Consider the following 17,110-nt stretch of genomic DNA (forward strand, 5'->3'; position numbering starts at 1 on the left):
CAGAAAAAAGATAACATGACACATATTTTAAAGTGATCCAAAACAAGCGATTTAAATATAAAATTATTGTGCTGATACAAAAGCTATTACCACACATGCTAAGATTCATGAAATTAAGTCAGTAAAATTGCTAAGCCATGAAATACATTCTTCTGGATACATCAATATCACCTTATTGCAAATATGTTGTATTTCTTTGTTCAGTGGAAGCTACGACAGCTCTAATTAGACATAGTGTTATTAGTTCCCCAAGTATATTTACACATTCTCCAGAACAGCAGATAACTGTACATACGCTACTTAATACTACCAACAAAAGACTACGTTTTACTATCTGTCTTTCCATATTTATACGCAAAAACAGACAGAAGGAACTACTAGTAAAATCTACAAAATACCAGCAAGCAGGAAAGAAATTATTACTAAACATCTTGTATGATGTACAAACAGTCTTGTATACAACAAAATAGGAAGGTGAATTCGAGAAACTGGTGGTATAAATATTACAACCTTATAAACACTAAAGAAGATAATAATATTGTAAAATAAATAATTTCAAACAAAACAGTAATAGAAATGTTCACCCAACAAAAAAAAGAAAACAAACAAACCAAAACCCTTTGAAATAGTTCCTTAGGAAGTTGTACACAGAACGTGGCTTATTAAAGTTAACAAACTTCAGTGAGAAGCTCAAACCACGGCATTATCCACATTTCACCTCTCTGGGGGAAAAAAGGTCACTGCTTTCTTGTTTAAAATACACATTCAACTGAAAGAAACATGAGGAACTTCATCTTCTGTAACAGACTTTGTAAAATACATGAACTTAATATAATTTAATAGAAATATCCACAGGAGAAAACAGAATAGTAATTAAGATGAAGTACTGTTTAGTATATTGTGTCTTCTGCAATCTTTTCCCAGTATTTTAGGTCTGATTATTACAATTTAAGTTCAATTGTGCTACATATTTTCCAGTAAATGATGTCACCTCAAGAGGGGAAAAAAAAACCACACAAACAAACAAACAACCAAAAAACCTCTCTTTCCTTTAATCTAAAAAGAGAAAAAAAATACTTTATTCTATTTTGTTAAGAACCAGCCTATGGTTCATGGGTCCTGAGAAGAGTTTAAGAAACATTTCATTTTTCTCCCTATGATTATTTTAGAAGGTAATGGTATTTCTCTTGACTAAGAAGAGTTATGTGATTGGCTGGATAGTTTTTAATTGCTTACCAGAGAAAACAAACTTAACTGAAAAGGTCTATCTAGGCAAAAACATTCTGTGTGTGGAAAGTACTTCAAAACAAACAAGCATCAGTTAAAAAGCTATGAACACAGACAACATAGCATACAGCATAGATGTAATAATACAATTATTATTACATTCCCTTGCTAGATTTTTTTTTAAATAGGTTTAAAACCTCTGATATGATAATTTGTTGAGGTTTCTAGATGAAAATCATATTTAGCATTCCAAGCCAGCAAAGAAAAGAACAGACATATTATTCCAATTCCAGGCTAAAATAACTTTTTGGCATTAGAAGAGTCCTACCTAAGTAGCACAAAAAAGTTTATCTACATATTTTCTAATTATGTAAAACACCAGTTTAGTTCATAGCCAACACATCTTTTGAACAGAACTCTTAAACTCTTAATTATGGCTGTGATTAAAATCAAAAGCAATCAAAACCTTCACCTGAACTAAAGATAGCTAAAATTACTCTTTATTTTTTCCCATCAGCTACAGAAATCTCCTTCAACATATGCACTTGCAGTAACTGTTTTACCTGATTTGTTCTTTCTGTCAGATGTATCATCCAGGGCTGACAATGCAGTAGAGATGCTCTTCTGAAGATCATGGTTACCCCCCACAGAATCATCTTCATCAGAAGAAAATGAAGGCAATGTTTCTAAATTTTTCTTAATTTCTTCTTCAACTTTTTTGGTTGGACTTTCTCCACTAACCTCAGCAGCTACAGGTGCTGCTGCTGCAGGCTGAGGCTTTGCAGAAGGCTGTAGGCAAGGGGCGCGAACTATTTGGGTAACCGGTCGTCTAGTCCTGTTTGGCATTCGTACGGCTGGAGCTGAAAACTGTTGCCTAGGCCCAGACTTTAGAAAGTCTAAAAAAGATGCGATAAAGCCTGTTTTGACTTCAGGCTGCTTTTCTTCAACTTCTTTAATTTTTTGCCTCATTCTTTCCTGATGCTGGTAAGTATCGTAACAACTTTCAGAAACAGTAGAAGCGTATGTCAAACATGAGTCATTTCCTCTTGAATTTTGACGTTTACACTGTCCACTTCTTTTTACCTGTTTCTGAGTTGCACTGTCATCTTCTGCAGCATTTTTGTTTTGGCTTTTTCCTTTGTTTTTTTTCAACTGAAGGTTCCCTTGAGTTAAATCTTGGCATTCTTCTTCAATTCTAATGATTCCATCTCCACTTTGGGGCACAGATAGTGGCTGCAATGGACCCTTTGACTGGTTACCTGCTACTGTACCGTCATCACCACCCACGTTGAAGTCATTCTCTGAAGCAGCACTTTCTTCACTTAGACTCTTACCACTTGAAACAAATTCTGTGTCTCTTGCATTCAGTGTACCATCAGCAGAAGCATCATTATCTTCTTCAGATTCATGACTGATGCTGGATTGTTTCTTAACTGGAACAGACCCTTGTTCTTGCTCCTCTTGACCAGCACCAAGGGTGGGAGAGGTTATTCTCGCTGGTACGTTTTGATCGGAAGTTTCAATGTGCTGTTGGTCAAGGTTCACAGTTTTTGTCTGTATTGTTGACACTGGTGTAAGATTTATAGTAATCTGGCCTCCATTCAGAGAAATATTACTAATGCTTGCTGGCTTTCCAAGTACAGTAGGTGAGGCACTGAAACCAGAAGACACATGTCTTACATCTATTGATCGGAACTGTGTTTTAGACTCCTCACTATTTTCAACAGATTGGATTTCCTCTTCATTAGAAGCTGATTTGGCAAAGTCAGATGGTGTCACTCCACAGGCTGCTGCTGTTGCTGCTAAGATGTCATCTACGTTGGATAATATATTCCTCTCATCACTGAGAAGTATAGATTCTGGGAAACATATTGAACTAAGACAAACAAACTGATTTTTTGAATCATGTTGATTTGTCTGAGTAAAATGATCTTTTGTTGTCAAATGTTGCTGTAGTGGTTTTGAGGGCTCAGAAATGTCAATTTTCATTACTTCCGAGTTCTGAGTATGAAGTTGTTGCTGAGAATGACCCCCGTTACTTTGAATTATATGACCATCCATCTGAAGGAATGGATGTGTCACCTGTTGAGGACTCTGTATTCTTTGCACTTGCGGTGATGTCTTTGCTTGTTCTAAACCTGACTGCAGTATTGACTGATGGAGAATCTGCAAGTCACAGGCTGATTCCAAAAGTACCTGTGCACTGGGCAAACACAGCTGATGACCATGTCTTAAAGCATGAGGTTGAACCTGTGATGGTGTACTAATGACCTGGCCTTGCTGTTCTTGAGCTTTACTTTCGTGTACCTTATGCATAAGAGAATGCTGCTGGTTTAGTTCTTTAGCACTCACAGTTACTTGTGTTGTTTGCATTAAATTAGCTGTCTTTTTCATATCATGGCTTAGGCTAGTGATGTGGCCAATATGCTGGGAAAGCTGTTCCACAGAATTGACCATTCTTTCATCTTTTTTTGTTCCTTGAAGAGCAAGTCCAACAACCTGATCTTCAAGACGAGAGTTACTTCTGATTACACTTTGAGAATATCTGTCATCTGCTTTTGAGACCCTATAGGATGCATCCTGAGCACTGATTTCCTCATCAGTTAGCCTTTGAGTGGAAGATTCGAGAGCAGCTTGCTGTTGCAATGCCTGCATATCCTGCATTGATAATTCCTCCTCTTGTTTTGATGAGGCATACAAATTGGAGTCAGACTTCCTTTTAATATATGACTTTGTTTCCGAGGAAGGCCTGTTGTTCTGCAATGTCTGTGAATGAGCTGGGGATGCAAAAGGAGGAGACTGGACAGATGGCAAAAACTTTTGAGACTGCGGAGAGGAGGATTCTTGAGACTGAGAGTTCTGAGAAGAATGTAAAGAAATATAGCTCTGATTAGGACTCGAGGCTGGAAGAGTTTGTATCCGAGGAGAGGCATTAAAGGAAAGAGAAGGCGATGTTAATGTTAAAGACTGCCCTGAAGAATAGCTTTCTGAAGGACTAACGGCTGATAAAACTTGTGATTGAGATGAAAAACTAACCTGGGATTGGCTAACTGGAGATAAACCCTGAGAGTGACTAGAAGAGTAGCTCTGGGATTGGCTGACTGAAGAAAGTTCCCTCGTTTGCCCAGAGTAGTTCTCATTTGGAACTGAAGTCAATACCTGTTCCTCTGAGGAGTAACTTAGAGTCTGACTATCAGAAGTAATAGTTTGTGATTGCCCAGAAAAAGTCAATGTTTTATACAGTGAGGGCAGCTTTTCAACCTTGCCGGATGAGAAATCCTGTGAGTGACTGACAGGTGGCACAGTCTGAGCCTGGGATGAAACATAGTTTTGGGACTGGCTGACCGACAAGAGGCTTGGGAGCTGTGCTGTAGAATAGATCTGTGCTTGGCCTGTAATGACAGAACTCTGGTTTTGTGCAGTTTTGGCATAGCTTTGTGTCTGCACAGTGGGAGCTACACTTTGAGGTTTGGGGGTCTTTGTTGACCTCGGAGGTTGCTTCGTGAAACAGTTTTTCACTTTTGCTGTAGAAGCAGAAGGAAAACCAGGTGATGGAATTGCAGATGTGTATGACTGAGCAAGTTCCACTGTGACTTGAGAAGTCTTCTGCTGTGGTCCTCCATTGCTCACCTGAGTAACATCTCCAATTGGACTGCAGGATAATGCTGAGTGCCTAGTTGCATCTTGAAAATTAACTCCACTTGTACTCGTTAAATAGCTGTGTAAGGAATGCTGTGAAACAGTCAGTTGAGCCTGAACAGACTGAGTACTTGAAGGCCGCTGATGGTGTTTAATAACACTACATTCTCGCTGAAGTGCTCTATCGATAGAAGCAGTGGAACCAGTAAAGACAGATGTACTATAAGCCTGAGAAACTTGCTGAGCTCCTCCAAGGGTTGAAGGCAACAAACTAAATTGAGGTTGCAAAAGGTGGGGTGCAGATTCTTGAGCAGAACGATATGTTGATGACTGAGGTGGTATACTGGTACTTAAAACAGAACTGCCTAGGCGCTCAAATGTCAAAGCAGTTGGAACGGTGCCTTGTGATGTTTTAATCTGTAGTAAAGGATCATGGGTAGTTAAAAGACCATTTGACGTAGCACTGAAAGTAGTATCTTGAAGAGTAAGAGAAGGGGTAGTAGCAAAGTTTCTACTGCTGAAAGTGTTGGGATGCTGATATGCTGATAAAGCAGATGTTGGTGGAAATGTTCCAGAGGTTGGCAAAGCTCCAGTAACAAATAGTTCCGTGGCTGTTGAAGAATGCATACCTGGAAAAAAACAAAAACAAAACAAGAAGGGAAAAAGAGCATAAGGGGGATTTACAAGTTACAACACTCCGCATTTCTATAACTCATTTAATTGTAAGATATTACAGCATTTACAAATATAACCTTCTTTAGAATCACCATCCTTTTCAACAAAAACATATAAAGGGAGGCACTTATCATGAGTAATTTTTAAACTGGAAGTGCAGGCTTTTTTAAGAATTCCAAATTGTTTATCTACAGTGTGAATTGCCAAGGGAAAAGATTCATATCCTTAAGATGCAATTTGTGGATAAAAAATTAATTCTACTTTGAAACTGAAGGCTCTTTATTAGTTTTTATTTCAGTTTAAAAAGAAGTTCACAGTAGAGAACACCTGACGAGAAGCCCTAGGCATGTTTACTGTACAGTAAAAAGGCAAAATTACACCATAGCAACTGTAATACATACACAGTTAAAGCAGCAATCCCACCTACTTTTATAACTCACTTTATGTGAAACATTTCAGAGTCTACAGTGAAATAGCTAATGGCCTTTGTAATACATGTTTCTTAACTAGGGCTTTGACTTTCAATACAAAGAATAAATGTCATTTGTATGCTTTCCACAGTGAAATATTTTGAGTCCAAAATATCCATAGACAGCAACTATCTGCAGAGTGCGATAGCAACTATCAAATTGAAAGGTATAATACTAACTTATTTGCTTTTGGATATTGGTCTGACATCCTGGCTTAAACAAGATTTCTCAACAGAATATACTACTCCAACTGAAACAGGAGTATGAAATTCCCTTTCAAGCTTTGATTCATATTGTTCAGTGCTTTTCACCTCGTAACTTGCAGGTACTGGTGAAGTTTGTGTACTATTTCTAAAGTCTATGAAAGACAGTGAAGAAGGTAAGTTTATTCTCAGAGAGGCTTAAACTTCTTGTAAAGGAATCTGTAAAGGAGTCAGTTTCCACTGGGAAATCTGCATGGGTATGCAAATCAGAAAAATTAAAATCACTGGAATAATTTGACCTTTTTCAGTTCTTCTTGGATACTTAAAACAGCTTTTAGCTTTGGATTACTTAATAAAAAAGCTCTCAGTAAATAAAGCTTGTTTTGAGACAAATACTTCAGTTAAAAAAAATCCATTTTCATCTCAAAATATATTAAGTCCTCTTCAACTGACTGCAACTTAATCACACAATTGCTTTGGAAGTTTCAGATGAAGCTGCAAAAGAAAGTCTTTGTTTCTTCCTTTCAGTTCAAGACAAACTGATATGAAGAGATGTGATACTGAAGGAATGTCAAGGTATTTTTCATGAGTCAACAATAAGGTCTTTCTGAGTAAGAAAACATAAGCAGTATTTTAATGCTTTGGTTTTTTCCTATTCTAAAAAACTGCAACATCATGTACAACTGGGTTCTCTTTTACTGATCCCTACCACTAACAGAAAGGTAGGGCCATCCCAAAGCATCAAAGGAGGGAAAGAATTTATACCTATTTTAACTGCAGGTGTTCATTTCTCATCTAACTTGTATTTTCCCCTTCTCTTCTCCAAATTAAAGCCCCTCCTACTATGCACGTAATTTCTTAAACCAGACAACAGCCATTCACAGAAGCACCCGAAGTAAAAAGCCCTTCTAAAGAAAGGTCACCTTGAAGACTGAAGAGCACTTGTTTTCCCTCATCAAAAAAGTCTGTAGAAGATAAAGCTCTTAAAAGACACTTGGGACGATTGAGGGATACAGAAAAGCAGTAAAACTATTAAAGGACAACAGAAAACTCAGAGAACTGGTAATATTGAAAATGGGCTTACTGATGAGTTCTTAGTAATGAGTACTGAGAAGTCTCTCAATCACTGGTATCAACATCAAACCCGACCCACAGCATGTCTCCCCATTCTTCACAATTCACTGTTAGGCAGGCTGCAATGGAGAAAATGCTAGGACGAAGAGAAAAAAGAAATTCTACCCAGCTGACAATCTAACGTGAGGATGGGTCATCACAACTCTAAACACCACTGAATTATATTAAGACTTTTTTGACAGACTAGCGTGTGTCTTCATCTGTGCTCCCACATATCTGCTTTTCTCTGTGGTGACTAAAAAGCCACACTCTCTTCTGAACTTTTTGAGTAGCTTTTCATGGAATGTAGCCGCACATTACACTTAACACACCAAGTGCAAATTGTCAACGAAAGGACTGTTCAACTGTTCCCTCTTCCTACCTTATGCCTCCTCCCTTAAATGAGAACCAGTAATCATACGGTCGCATCACCCCTTTCAACCCAAACCATTCTATACAGCTGCACTGAGACACAGATCAGCTTGCTGACATAGTGAAAAACCATCCCACCAAAGGAAAAAAACCACCCAAATGTTTTCTGTCAGATCAGTGAATAGATCTGATTCACTGCACAGCTGCATAATCACTACGTAAGATTAAGCATAACTTGAAGCTACTCACAGATGCAGTAGCAACACTTATCTTGGTGTGGCTGTCTATAGCAAGCTCAGAATATGTGAAGTTTCCTGCTCTGCACAGAAGGCTTGACAGATGGGGGATGTTTATAGAAGGCAGTCAGTCTGCCAAAAAAAGATGGCATGTTCATTTTTTTGTAAATTAGATCACCTATTTCTATGCGAGATGCACCTCAGATCTTCTTTTTGAGAACACCTTGCTCACTACTTCTGTGTACAAAGGAGCTAAAGTCATCCATGGACTTTTAGTAGTAATATCACAGAAGAATAACTATGACAGGGAACAGAGTTTGAGAATGAAAGATCTGCTAGGGTGTACAGGTAGTCTACCTGAATATGCTTACAGTGTTAGTAAGACTAATTCCAAACAAAGTTGGAGAATAAATTTGACTCATTGGACAAAATAATATCCTATATATCTAAACTCTGTCTAAACAATTAGAACTTCTGCTCACGTAATTCCTCTTCCAATACAATTCTGCTAATATAATTTCAGTTATTTTGAAATTTTTTAAAATACTAAGATGGAAAAGAGGTACAAGCCATGTAGCCTTTTCAGCTAGTCAGGACATTTTTGTTTCAAATTCTCCCAAACATTCAATATAATCATAACAAAATATTATCTCAAGAGAAATTTTTCACCTGTCTGCCAGGAAGGAGCCCTGAATTGTGGTAAAAGCGTAGATCCTGAAGAGACTGCTTGAGCGGTACGAGACTCAATAGCCGAGAGAAAATTCATAACTGAAGAAGTTTCCTTAGTGTTACTTCCAGCACTATGCATACTGGTATCAAATATTCCTGAAAGACCTGGATGAGGTTGGAGGGAAAGGAGACAAAACAAACATAAGTTCATCTGAATTGTCTAAGAAGCTCAATCAAATAACAAGGATATATATTCATAATTCACTAAAAATAACCTATGAAACATTAGCAATATTATTAAAGTACATTGATTTTTTCAGTGTTTAACTGTTTTGCAGTGTTGTAATTGTAAACTGGAACTTGAGTATAGTATATAGTATATATATTTTAAAATCTACTGTTAAATTTATGTTAAGTATGATGCTTAAAAATAATACTTAGGTCAACCAATAAAATTCTGCCTTCATCTGAAGATTCACTGTTCCACTTTTTACATGAACTGTTTAAACATTTACAGTTCCTTCTTAAACGGGTTCAACTTTTCTGTATCCATCTTTTCCCACTTCAGGCAGCCTGTAGCAATTCGGACTCCTCTGCAGGACTGGCACAAGAGAAGCGGTTTTGGTTGCATTCCCTGTTTCAAACACCTCCGTGTGCTCCCTGCTGCTCACAGCTTTCAACGCAGGGGGCTTGATGGGAAGCGCTGCAGAGATCCAGACTTCTGAGTAACTGAGATTATGTCAAGACTGCAGGGTCTGCACTCTGAAATCTTCTCTGCAGTTCTGACCCTCCATCGTCCTGATCGAGGAACCGGCCAAGAGACTGCAGATTCCAGCCAGCGCATGAGCTCACTTATCTTTCCTTAGAAACTAGGTTGCAAAGCAAGCGTGAAGTGGTCATGCCCTGTCTTCTCCCGACACGGAGACAGGATATCATCACGATCACAGACAGATCCTGATGAAGATGTAACATCATCTAACCTGCTACTAAATTTAAAGTAAATTTTAACTTTCCCCCAGCACTATATCTTAGTTTGCACATATAAGCACTAGTAAGTGTGTTCCAGCTTGCGTTAGTTTTTCTATTTGCTTTAGTCTAAAAGAATTGGCACGATTTCTGCAGCTAGCTTTGAGGCATACTTCACATTTGGCCCTTATGCATAGGCGACAGCCTGAAAAGCTGTACTTTACAGAATAAATGTAGTTTCTTTAAGAATCAACAATAAGTTATTGAGCATACCCCCCCCTTACGTTTTCCTTTCTACTTACCACATTTTGATAAAAGCTAACAACTGATTGTTAACTCCCTACTACTAATTTAGCTTTTCTAATATCACTTGCCACCACCTGCATGACAAACTCCCAATGATTATCAAATTCATCAACTTGAATCTAAATTATGTAACAGTTTTGAGGTTTTTTTTTTCCTTTAGCTATTTAAGCTGTAATCTCATTATACGGACAGTTACCAGTAGAATGGTGTGTAGCAGAGTATCCAGAAAGCTGATGAGAAGCTGTGTAGGTCTGTCTGTGAAGATCTGTTTCTGAATGCGATGAATGTCCTCCTCCATAGCTTAAGCTAAGGAAGGAATTAAACATCATTAATAAAAATATACAGCTATATATATGAAGTATAACTATGAAATCCCAACCAGAAGTCAAAGTTGTAGAAATAGAACACAAGCCCAAGGTCTGACAGATGTGATTGTGCTAGGACATCACTAAAAATGTTAAGCAATTAAAAAAAGTACTACAAAACATAACGAACCAAAGGGAGGAACAACCCACAGAACAATCCCTTACAAAAATCAAAGTTGATCACAGAAAAGTCTACAAAGGACTAGGTCAGAAAGACAGAGGTCTTCCTAGTTCAACTGTAAGGACCACTGGATGGACACTTTTGGTAATGATTTAACGATGTAAAATCTGCAAAGCAGATGACTACGGATACATGCTCACTTCTGATTCCATTAAAACTTACAGTACCACATTTAATACAAAGGTTGGAATGACTAGGAAGTTGCAGGAGAAATATTTTTTCAAAGATTTTGTTAATTTTGGTATGATTCTAACAAAATTGACAGTAAGAGCACTAGCAAGTGACAAATCTCAGTCCTCAGACCTCTTAGCATTAAATAGCAGTTACTGATCCACAGCTTTTATTTAAAGTTTTGAAATGAGTCATCTAAATGAACATGATGTTTTAATCAGGTTTAATGGAAGCAAACTGAAAATATACAGTGTCTGGGCCCATGCAAAAGCAATAATGAAGAAAAAGAAATGCAATCTAAACATCAAGCAACATTAGGAACCTGCCAAAAGTGCTAATGATTTCCAGAAAAAGGAGGGGAAAACAAAACAAAATCCCAAAGCTTTCAAGCTTCCACAGATTCAGCTCTGTACAGCACCTGTCAAATGGAAAAAATGAATGCCAGCATGACAGACTAACCATTTATCTTCTTTTCTTGCCTTTCGGACATTAAGTTTATAGGTAGCTGCTACTTACTCCAGTGCACATGTGAGATTGCTTTAAGTTCAAAATTCGATTGTAAACAGATGTGAAAAAACACAAATGGCGAAACCCACAGCCCTCCCCACTGACTGCTGTAAGGGAGACTTCTCTTACCCTCTTTCATCCCCTGGGATGAGGGGGCAGTCACTCTGCATAAGGGAAAAATTGAACACTTGATGCCAGGAATCATGACATCATGGGAAACTTTTATAGAAGTCATCAAATAATATAAAAATTGGCAACAGTACTGGATTTGCTTCATTTTCATTAAGACAACAAGAGGAGGCAGTGGAGATCTGATGAGCCTTTAAGAGCACTGTGACCTCCTCAAATAATGAACTAGCAAAAGCCTGACACAAGCACAGTACTTTAGACTTCTAGATTAACTTCCATGCCTGAGACACACTGACAGGGGATATATTTTCCATTTCAGCTGCTCATAGCATAGCAGTGCTCCTACAGTCAGTGTGCCAGACTAAGGCACAAGCCTGAAGAATGAACTAAAATCCTCTGGGGGGGGAAAAAAAAAAAAAAAAAAAAAAAAAAAAAAAAAAAAAAAAAACCACGAACCTCAGCTACTGCTTTTCTCAGTTGCACTCACTGTCTAGCACTTTAACACCTTTCACAGCAATAACTACCTTCTGGAGAATCACCAAACCTCACTTCAGAGTCAGCACACTGATATGCTTATCTCATACAGGATCTTTGCATAGTTTGACACCATGTATCAGCAACTGATGTCTATTATATAGACTGAAATATAATTATTTGCATAACTACTATGGACAACTGGCAGGCATGACTGCATGACACTATAGGCTATTATTTTTTATTTACAGCATTAAAAAATTTTACTATATCCAGAAAAAAAAATTACATTGCGTACTGTGCATAAAACATTACGCATGTAAGAAAGCCCATTTAAATGCAAATATTTTAACTTTAAAATTTGCCTTGTAAAAGTGTTTTGCTTTTTTTGACAAACTTGCATAGTTAGAAAAATCATAAAACTTAGAACACATGATGTTTTCTTCAGACTTCTTAAAAATAAAAATGTGCTACACAAGAAAATAAGTTTCTAAGCTGAACCACAGTAGCACAAGCACTGTTAGCAAGTATTACTTTCACTGACACAGACACTGATCTGACCTTGTGAAAACTTTCCACGCGTAATAGGATTTACTCAGTTTTACTATCAAGTTTACTTAAACCACGACACTGACTTTTCTTTCATACATATTTAAAAGGCAAGTTGTGAAGTCATACTACATATATCGCTCATCGAGCGGAACACCTTCCTTTTCCTGTTTCAGGTATTTTCAGGCTGAAGCGCATGTTTGGCATTGCAGTGGTGTTCTAGGCAAGTGGGCCTACACTTTTTAGCAAACATCCGTCCAGACGAGGTGAGACTCACAAAACCCGGTACAGATTACATCAAATAATATTGCATTATTCCTCCTCTTACATTGTCACAGTAGAAGGTCATGAACAAAAAGTGGATGAATTTTATTTTAAATTAACCATCTGAAAAGTCTGGGAAATTGAAAAATTAGTTTGCTATTTGGTTGGTTTTGGTTGGTGGGGTTTTTTTTGTTTGTTGGGGTTTTTTTTGTTTGTTTTGTTTTTTTTTTAATTTGACATTTCTGCTTACTCTGATTAGTTGGTGAAGATTGTGATTCATTTTTCCCTCTTCACTGCCTTGCAATAAACCCCTTTTTGTAAAGGAAAGGTACAGTGTACGCAAAAACTATGTGACAGCTTTACACACAAGCTTGCAGATGTGAGGCAGAATGCTCTGAATGATCAAAGTAACTTGCAAAAGAAACTTAGACAAAAAATTTGTAACACAGAGGTGGCTGGAATTAACACTGGGATACGAAATAACCTTTCGACCTAGTAGCTCAAAAACTACTAGAATCTCAGAATTCTAGTCATGAAGCATCGTAAGAATTCTCAAAGTATCTGATGAGTTGGGTTTTTTTTTAACATACAAACTCCCAGGTCATAGTTAATGCAACCGCAACCTCAAAAAATAACCTGTCTTTCAATAAAAACACTGCATTTATTAGAACAGTTAATTGTTTATTGTATAATTACTAGTTGCTGGAATGTAGATTGTTATCTCAAAAAAAAACCCTGCATGTATGTCTTCAGTTTACATAAGCTTATCCTAAACACGAGCACAGCAATCTGAAATAAGATTACTGCCTTAGGGTTTCTTTTTATAAAATTTAGCTTTTAAACCTACAAGCTTATACAGCATGTAATTTGCATATCAAAAATTCATTAAGCATGGCAAATAACATTATGGCTATCTAGCCTTTTGTACTCTGGTTTAAAAGTTTGTTAAAATTCTGCATGATTTCTCACTTGTACTGAAATGTCAGATTAGTTACTGAAAAAACACATTCACATTACTTGGTACTTTGTTATTTGTTATGGTTACTTGCTGTACAGTGTTCCCAAAACACTTCCCCCCCATCCCTGATACACCACAGTGATTTCTCACTTCTACTGGCACAGCTAACTGCACAATGGAGTGATCACTGCTAGAGAGTAAATACAAGTGTGACACACAAATTTGGAAAATAGTTTCCCCAAAGTATTTTCACTGAAAAGGTCCACTCAATTTTAATATAATAGTTAAGTGTCCTTTCAGAGATGTCCTATAAGGAGCTATCACTATTTGTCATTGCTGTAATGATACAACCAAGAAATCCTTATGACAATGAAAGTGAAACAACTTAAATATTAATCTGGTTTTTTTTCAGCTACACCAGTTGGGCTAATAGAAGACTATGACCCCTCCAGTAAAAGTACTGGAAGAAAACGTATGGTCTTTGCACTTAATTGTTACTAAATACCTCAACTTTGACTCCTTTTTGTTAGCCTGTGCTGAGTCTTTCCTGAATTAACTTTTCACATATCTGTTCATACTGCTATTCTTATGATAGTTTACTTCCACTGCATTCTTCAATCTCATAGCTTCATATTAATTTAGGTCTCCAACTACAAAAGGTTATTGAGTTACATTGCACTAGCCACCCTCCTCACCTGCCAACACAATTCTCTGGTTTGCGCTTTACGCAAGTGATAGGAAGCATCACTTTTATAAGGAAACAAAATTTAGTTATGATAAGCACCGGACAGACAAGTAAGCTTTTATTTTTAATTCTCTCATTTTTTTCAAATAACCCTGCTCTCCTAGGCATCTATACAGAATGAAATACAGAAGTGAAAACACCTTAAATAAATATCTTACTTTACTTAACATGCAGTACAAAAAGTATCATTACGTGGAAAGAGGGCATTTTCATCTTTCTACTTTATTTTCCAGATGAATTTTCATTAGACCTTAGCAATTAAGATTTTTTTTAAGTTTAGTAACAGCAATTATTCAAGATCTAGGGAAACACATAATGCTCACGTGAAAAACAGACCTCAACTTTTAAGCAGCAAAGGACACTTCTGGGTGCAATACCTTGCTCTTATGTTCTTAGGCACTCGTAACTTCTGCCTCTGACATAAAGGAAAATTGCTTAAAAAACACATTAAACCACAGAGCACTTTCAAAGTATGCAAATTGCGCAGGCTGTGCTCGAAGTGAAACTGGACACCTACCAGACAAGTAGCTGCAGAGGAAACTCCTGACTGCAGAAGAACTGGAAAGGCCCCGTGATCCTGCTGCCCAGAGAGGGGAAGCCTCAGCGCCCCAACCTCGGGCTCTGCGCAGGCTGACAAGTTTGAGATCCAAAACAACCAAATCCAACAAAACAAAAGAAAGCAACCCAGTAAGCACCATATAAGTGATCAGATTTGAGGCAGACCAGGGAAGCAATTTGATCACATTTTTGGGCAGCCTCACTTAAAACAAGAAGAGCTTCCCGATTCCTGTGGGAAGTTGGCTATGCATACAGTCCATTTCTAAAGAAATCACCAGAAAGAAGATTAAAAATACAGTGACAGCCTCATACTGACGAGGAAATATCTTAAAACTCACACTTTACATTTTATCTGATTTGAGATACATGCGGTATAGGGGAAATACTACTCAAATTTCCCCCTCTACCTCAAGGCTCCGACACTTGGCAAAGGAGTCCCTCTCCAGCCAGCTCTTCAGCTATGCAATACCGAGTTCCAGTCAGAGGCCGAAAGCAAAGCTGCTTAAGATCCAAACACCACAAAAAATGACAAATGCATTTCTAAATACTAAAAATACCATTCTAAATATAAGATATAGAAACTAATACACAACTTGCATCTCTTTTTGTCCACTATATTTAATTTTAAACATGTAAAACACATTGCCAGCTTGCATTACCTGCTTGCAGGTTCATATTTAGAACGGGTTTTATATTAGATACAATATTTAATATTTTGCTTAAATATTTATCTTTGACAATTTGCCTTCATTGGCAGCATCCTATGGAGACAGAAAGGAAGAGTATTACTTGGAAACATTACTTGAATGTAATATGGATAAAATGGAGGGTAAGTGGCCTTTTAGCCAGCTTGTGCTTCAGTTGCCCATTCTAACAGCCACTGAGTTCACCACCATTTGCCAGTGTCTAACTAAAACGTAATTCTGCATCTAGGGTTTTTTTTTTTATCCGCAGCTCAGAATAAAATTAAAATTTAAAAGTAATATTATAGGTAGATATAATTAATCAAAAAATGGGTTTGATCTCATATTTCAAAAACAACCATGACTCTAAGAAAGTAGAATCATAAAGGACAGATGGATTTGCCTAGAAAGTTGCTACTTAAACAAGTTTAATACTGTTAACAACATCAAATCACACATACAATGGACAGGTCAACGTACTTATGGAAGTTTAAAAGCAAGCCTGTACAGACAACAGAAAATGTTTCAGAAATTAACTCCAATGGAAAACAAAGGAAAACAAACTTCTGCTCAGTCCAGGGATGCATTTCAGTGCAAAACATTTATTTAGAAATGTATAAATATGTGATTTTTCACCTCTATTTCCCAGCTGCAGACATACTGAAAAAAAAAAAGGACACTGCAAGAACAAAGTTAGTTCAAAGCTTGCAAATGTTGGCAGGTTTGAGAAAAATAGTAAACCAGTCTACTCTCTGTATCTAATTCCCCTGATCTTCTCATTAAATGATACAAGACAAGACAATCCTTCACATTTGAAGATTCAACTGACACTTGCACAAAGAGAACAGTCCAGAACACTTACAGTATCCACAAGACAAAAGAAAAAATAATCTGCTACATGAAAAATAAAGTCCACCACTGAGAAATTAGAAGAAAAGCATCTCAAAAATTAATATATCTTGAAAGGTACGTAGTGTGCTCCTTTAGGAACAGCATACAACTTCAGCATTTGCCTGGCCTGTTTTCGAATTATGATGTAAAAAAATAAATAGGTGTCAATATTTTAAAGTAATATTAACTATCTAATATTATTCTTCAAGATGATTTTCAGAAAGATTGAAAATAACTGAACCAGACTCCAGCACTATGATGTTGCAATAAAACACAGAAGACTAGTATTTTATCTACAATCTCAACTGTCTGTTGGTTATGCCACATTCTTCCCTTTTAAGGTCATTACAGACTACATATTCAATGTAAAATACATCAAATCGTAACACGCTAAAGGCAATCACCCTTCATTCTTTCATTAAAGATGAAGTTATAACACAATGTTGATTTCCCATTTCATTTCATTTGCAGAGCCACCAAGAGTATGACTGAGACTGCCAAAACGCGGACCACAGCCTGCCTCGAGCTGTGTGTGAGAGACAACACTCATTACTTCCTTGCTTTCTAGGAGCTGAGATAGGAGCTTCTAAGGAATAGATTTTGATGTAAAAAATTACATACAAGGAACTGCCTGAATGATTAGAAGTTTATGCTGTTCCTATGATTCTTTACCTGAACACATGTCATATCTTAAAGAGGAGAAAAAGATTTTACAGCAAAAAAGATCCATCTCCCTTTTATTCCCATGTTAGTATGTCT

General features: G+C 37.1%; 1 protein-coding gene across 4 annotated transcripts in view; it reads right to left on the reverse strand.

The window, feature by feature from the left end:
* The window catches only part of QSER1 (glutamine and serine rich 1), a 45,527-nt gene that overhangs the window by 17,689 nt on the left and 10,728 nt on the right, over window positions 1–17,110 (reverse strand). For 3 of the 4 annotated variants that reach the window (XM_086748090.1, XM_086748092.1, XM_086748091.1), the window contains exons 2-4: window positions 10,073–10,182; window positions 8,605–8,769; window positions 1,791–5,495 (exon numbers count right to left, since the gene is read on the reverse strand). In XM_086748090.1, the coding sequence (XP_086604216.1) occupies window positions 1,791–5,495; window positions 8,605–8,769; window positions 10,073–10,182 (3,980 nt within the window). Of the gene's footprint in view, window positions 1–1,790; window positions 5,496–7,298; window positions 7,388–8,604; window positions 8,770–10,072; window positions 10,183–17,110 lie in introns of those variants that run through there. The other variant, XM_086748093.1, reaches the window with a different exon arrangement.

The sequence above is a fragment of the Chlamydotis macqueenii genome, chromosome 5, assembly GCF_036417535.1.
Source record: "Chlamydotis macqueenii isolate bChlMac1 chromosome 5, bChlMac1.mat, whole genome shotgun sequence".
NCBI lineage: Eukaryota > Metazoa > Chordata > Aves > Otidiformes > Otididae > Chlamydotis > Chlamydotis macqueenii.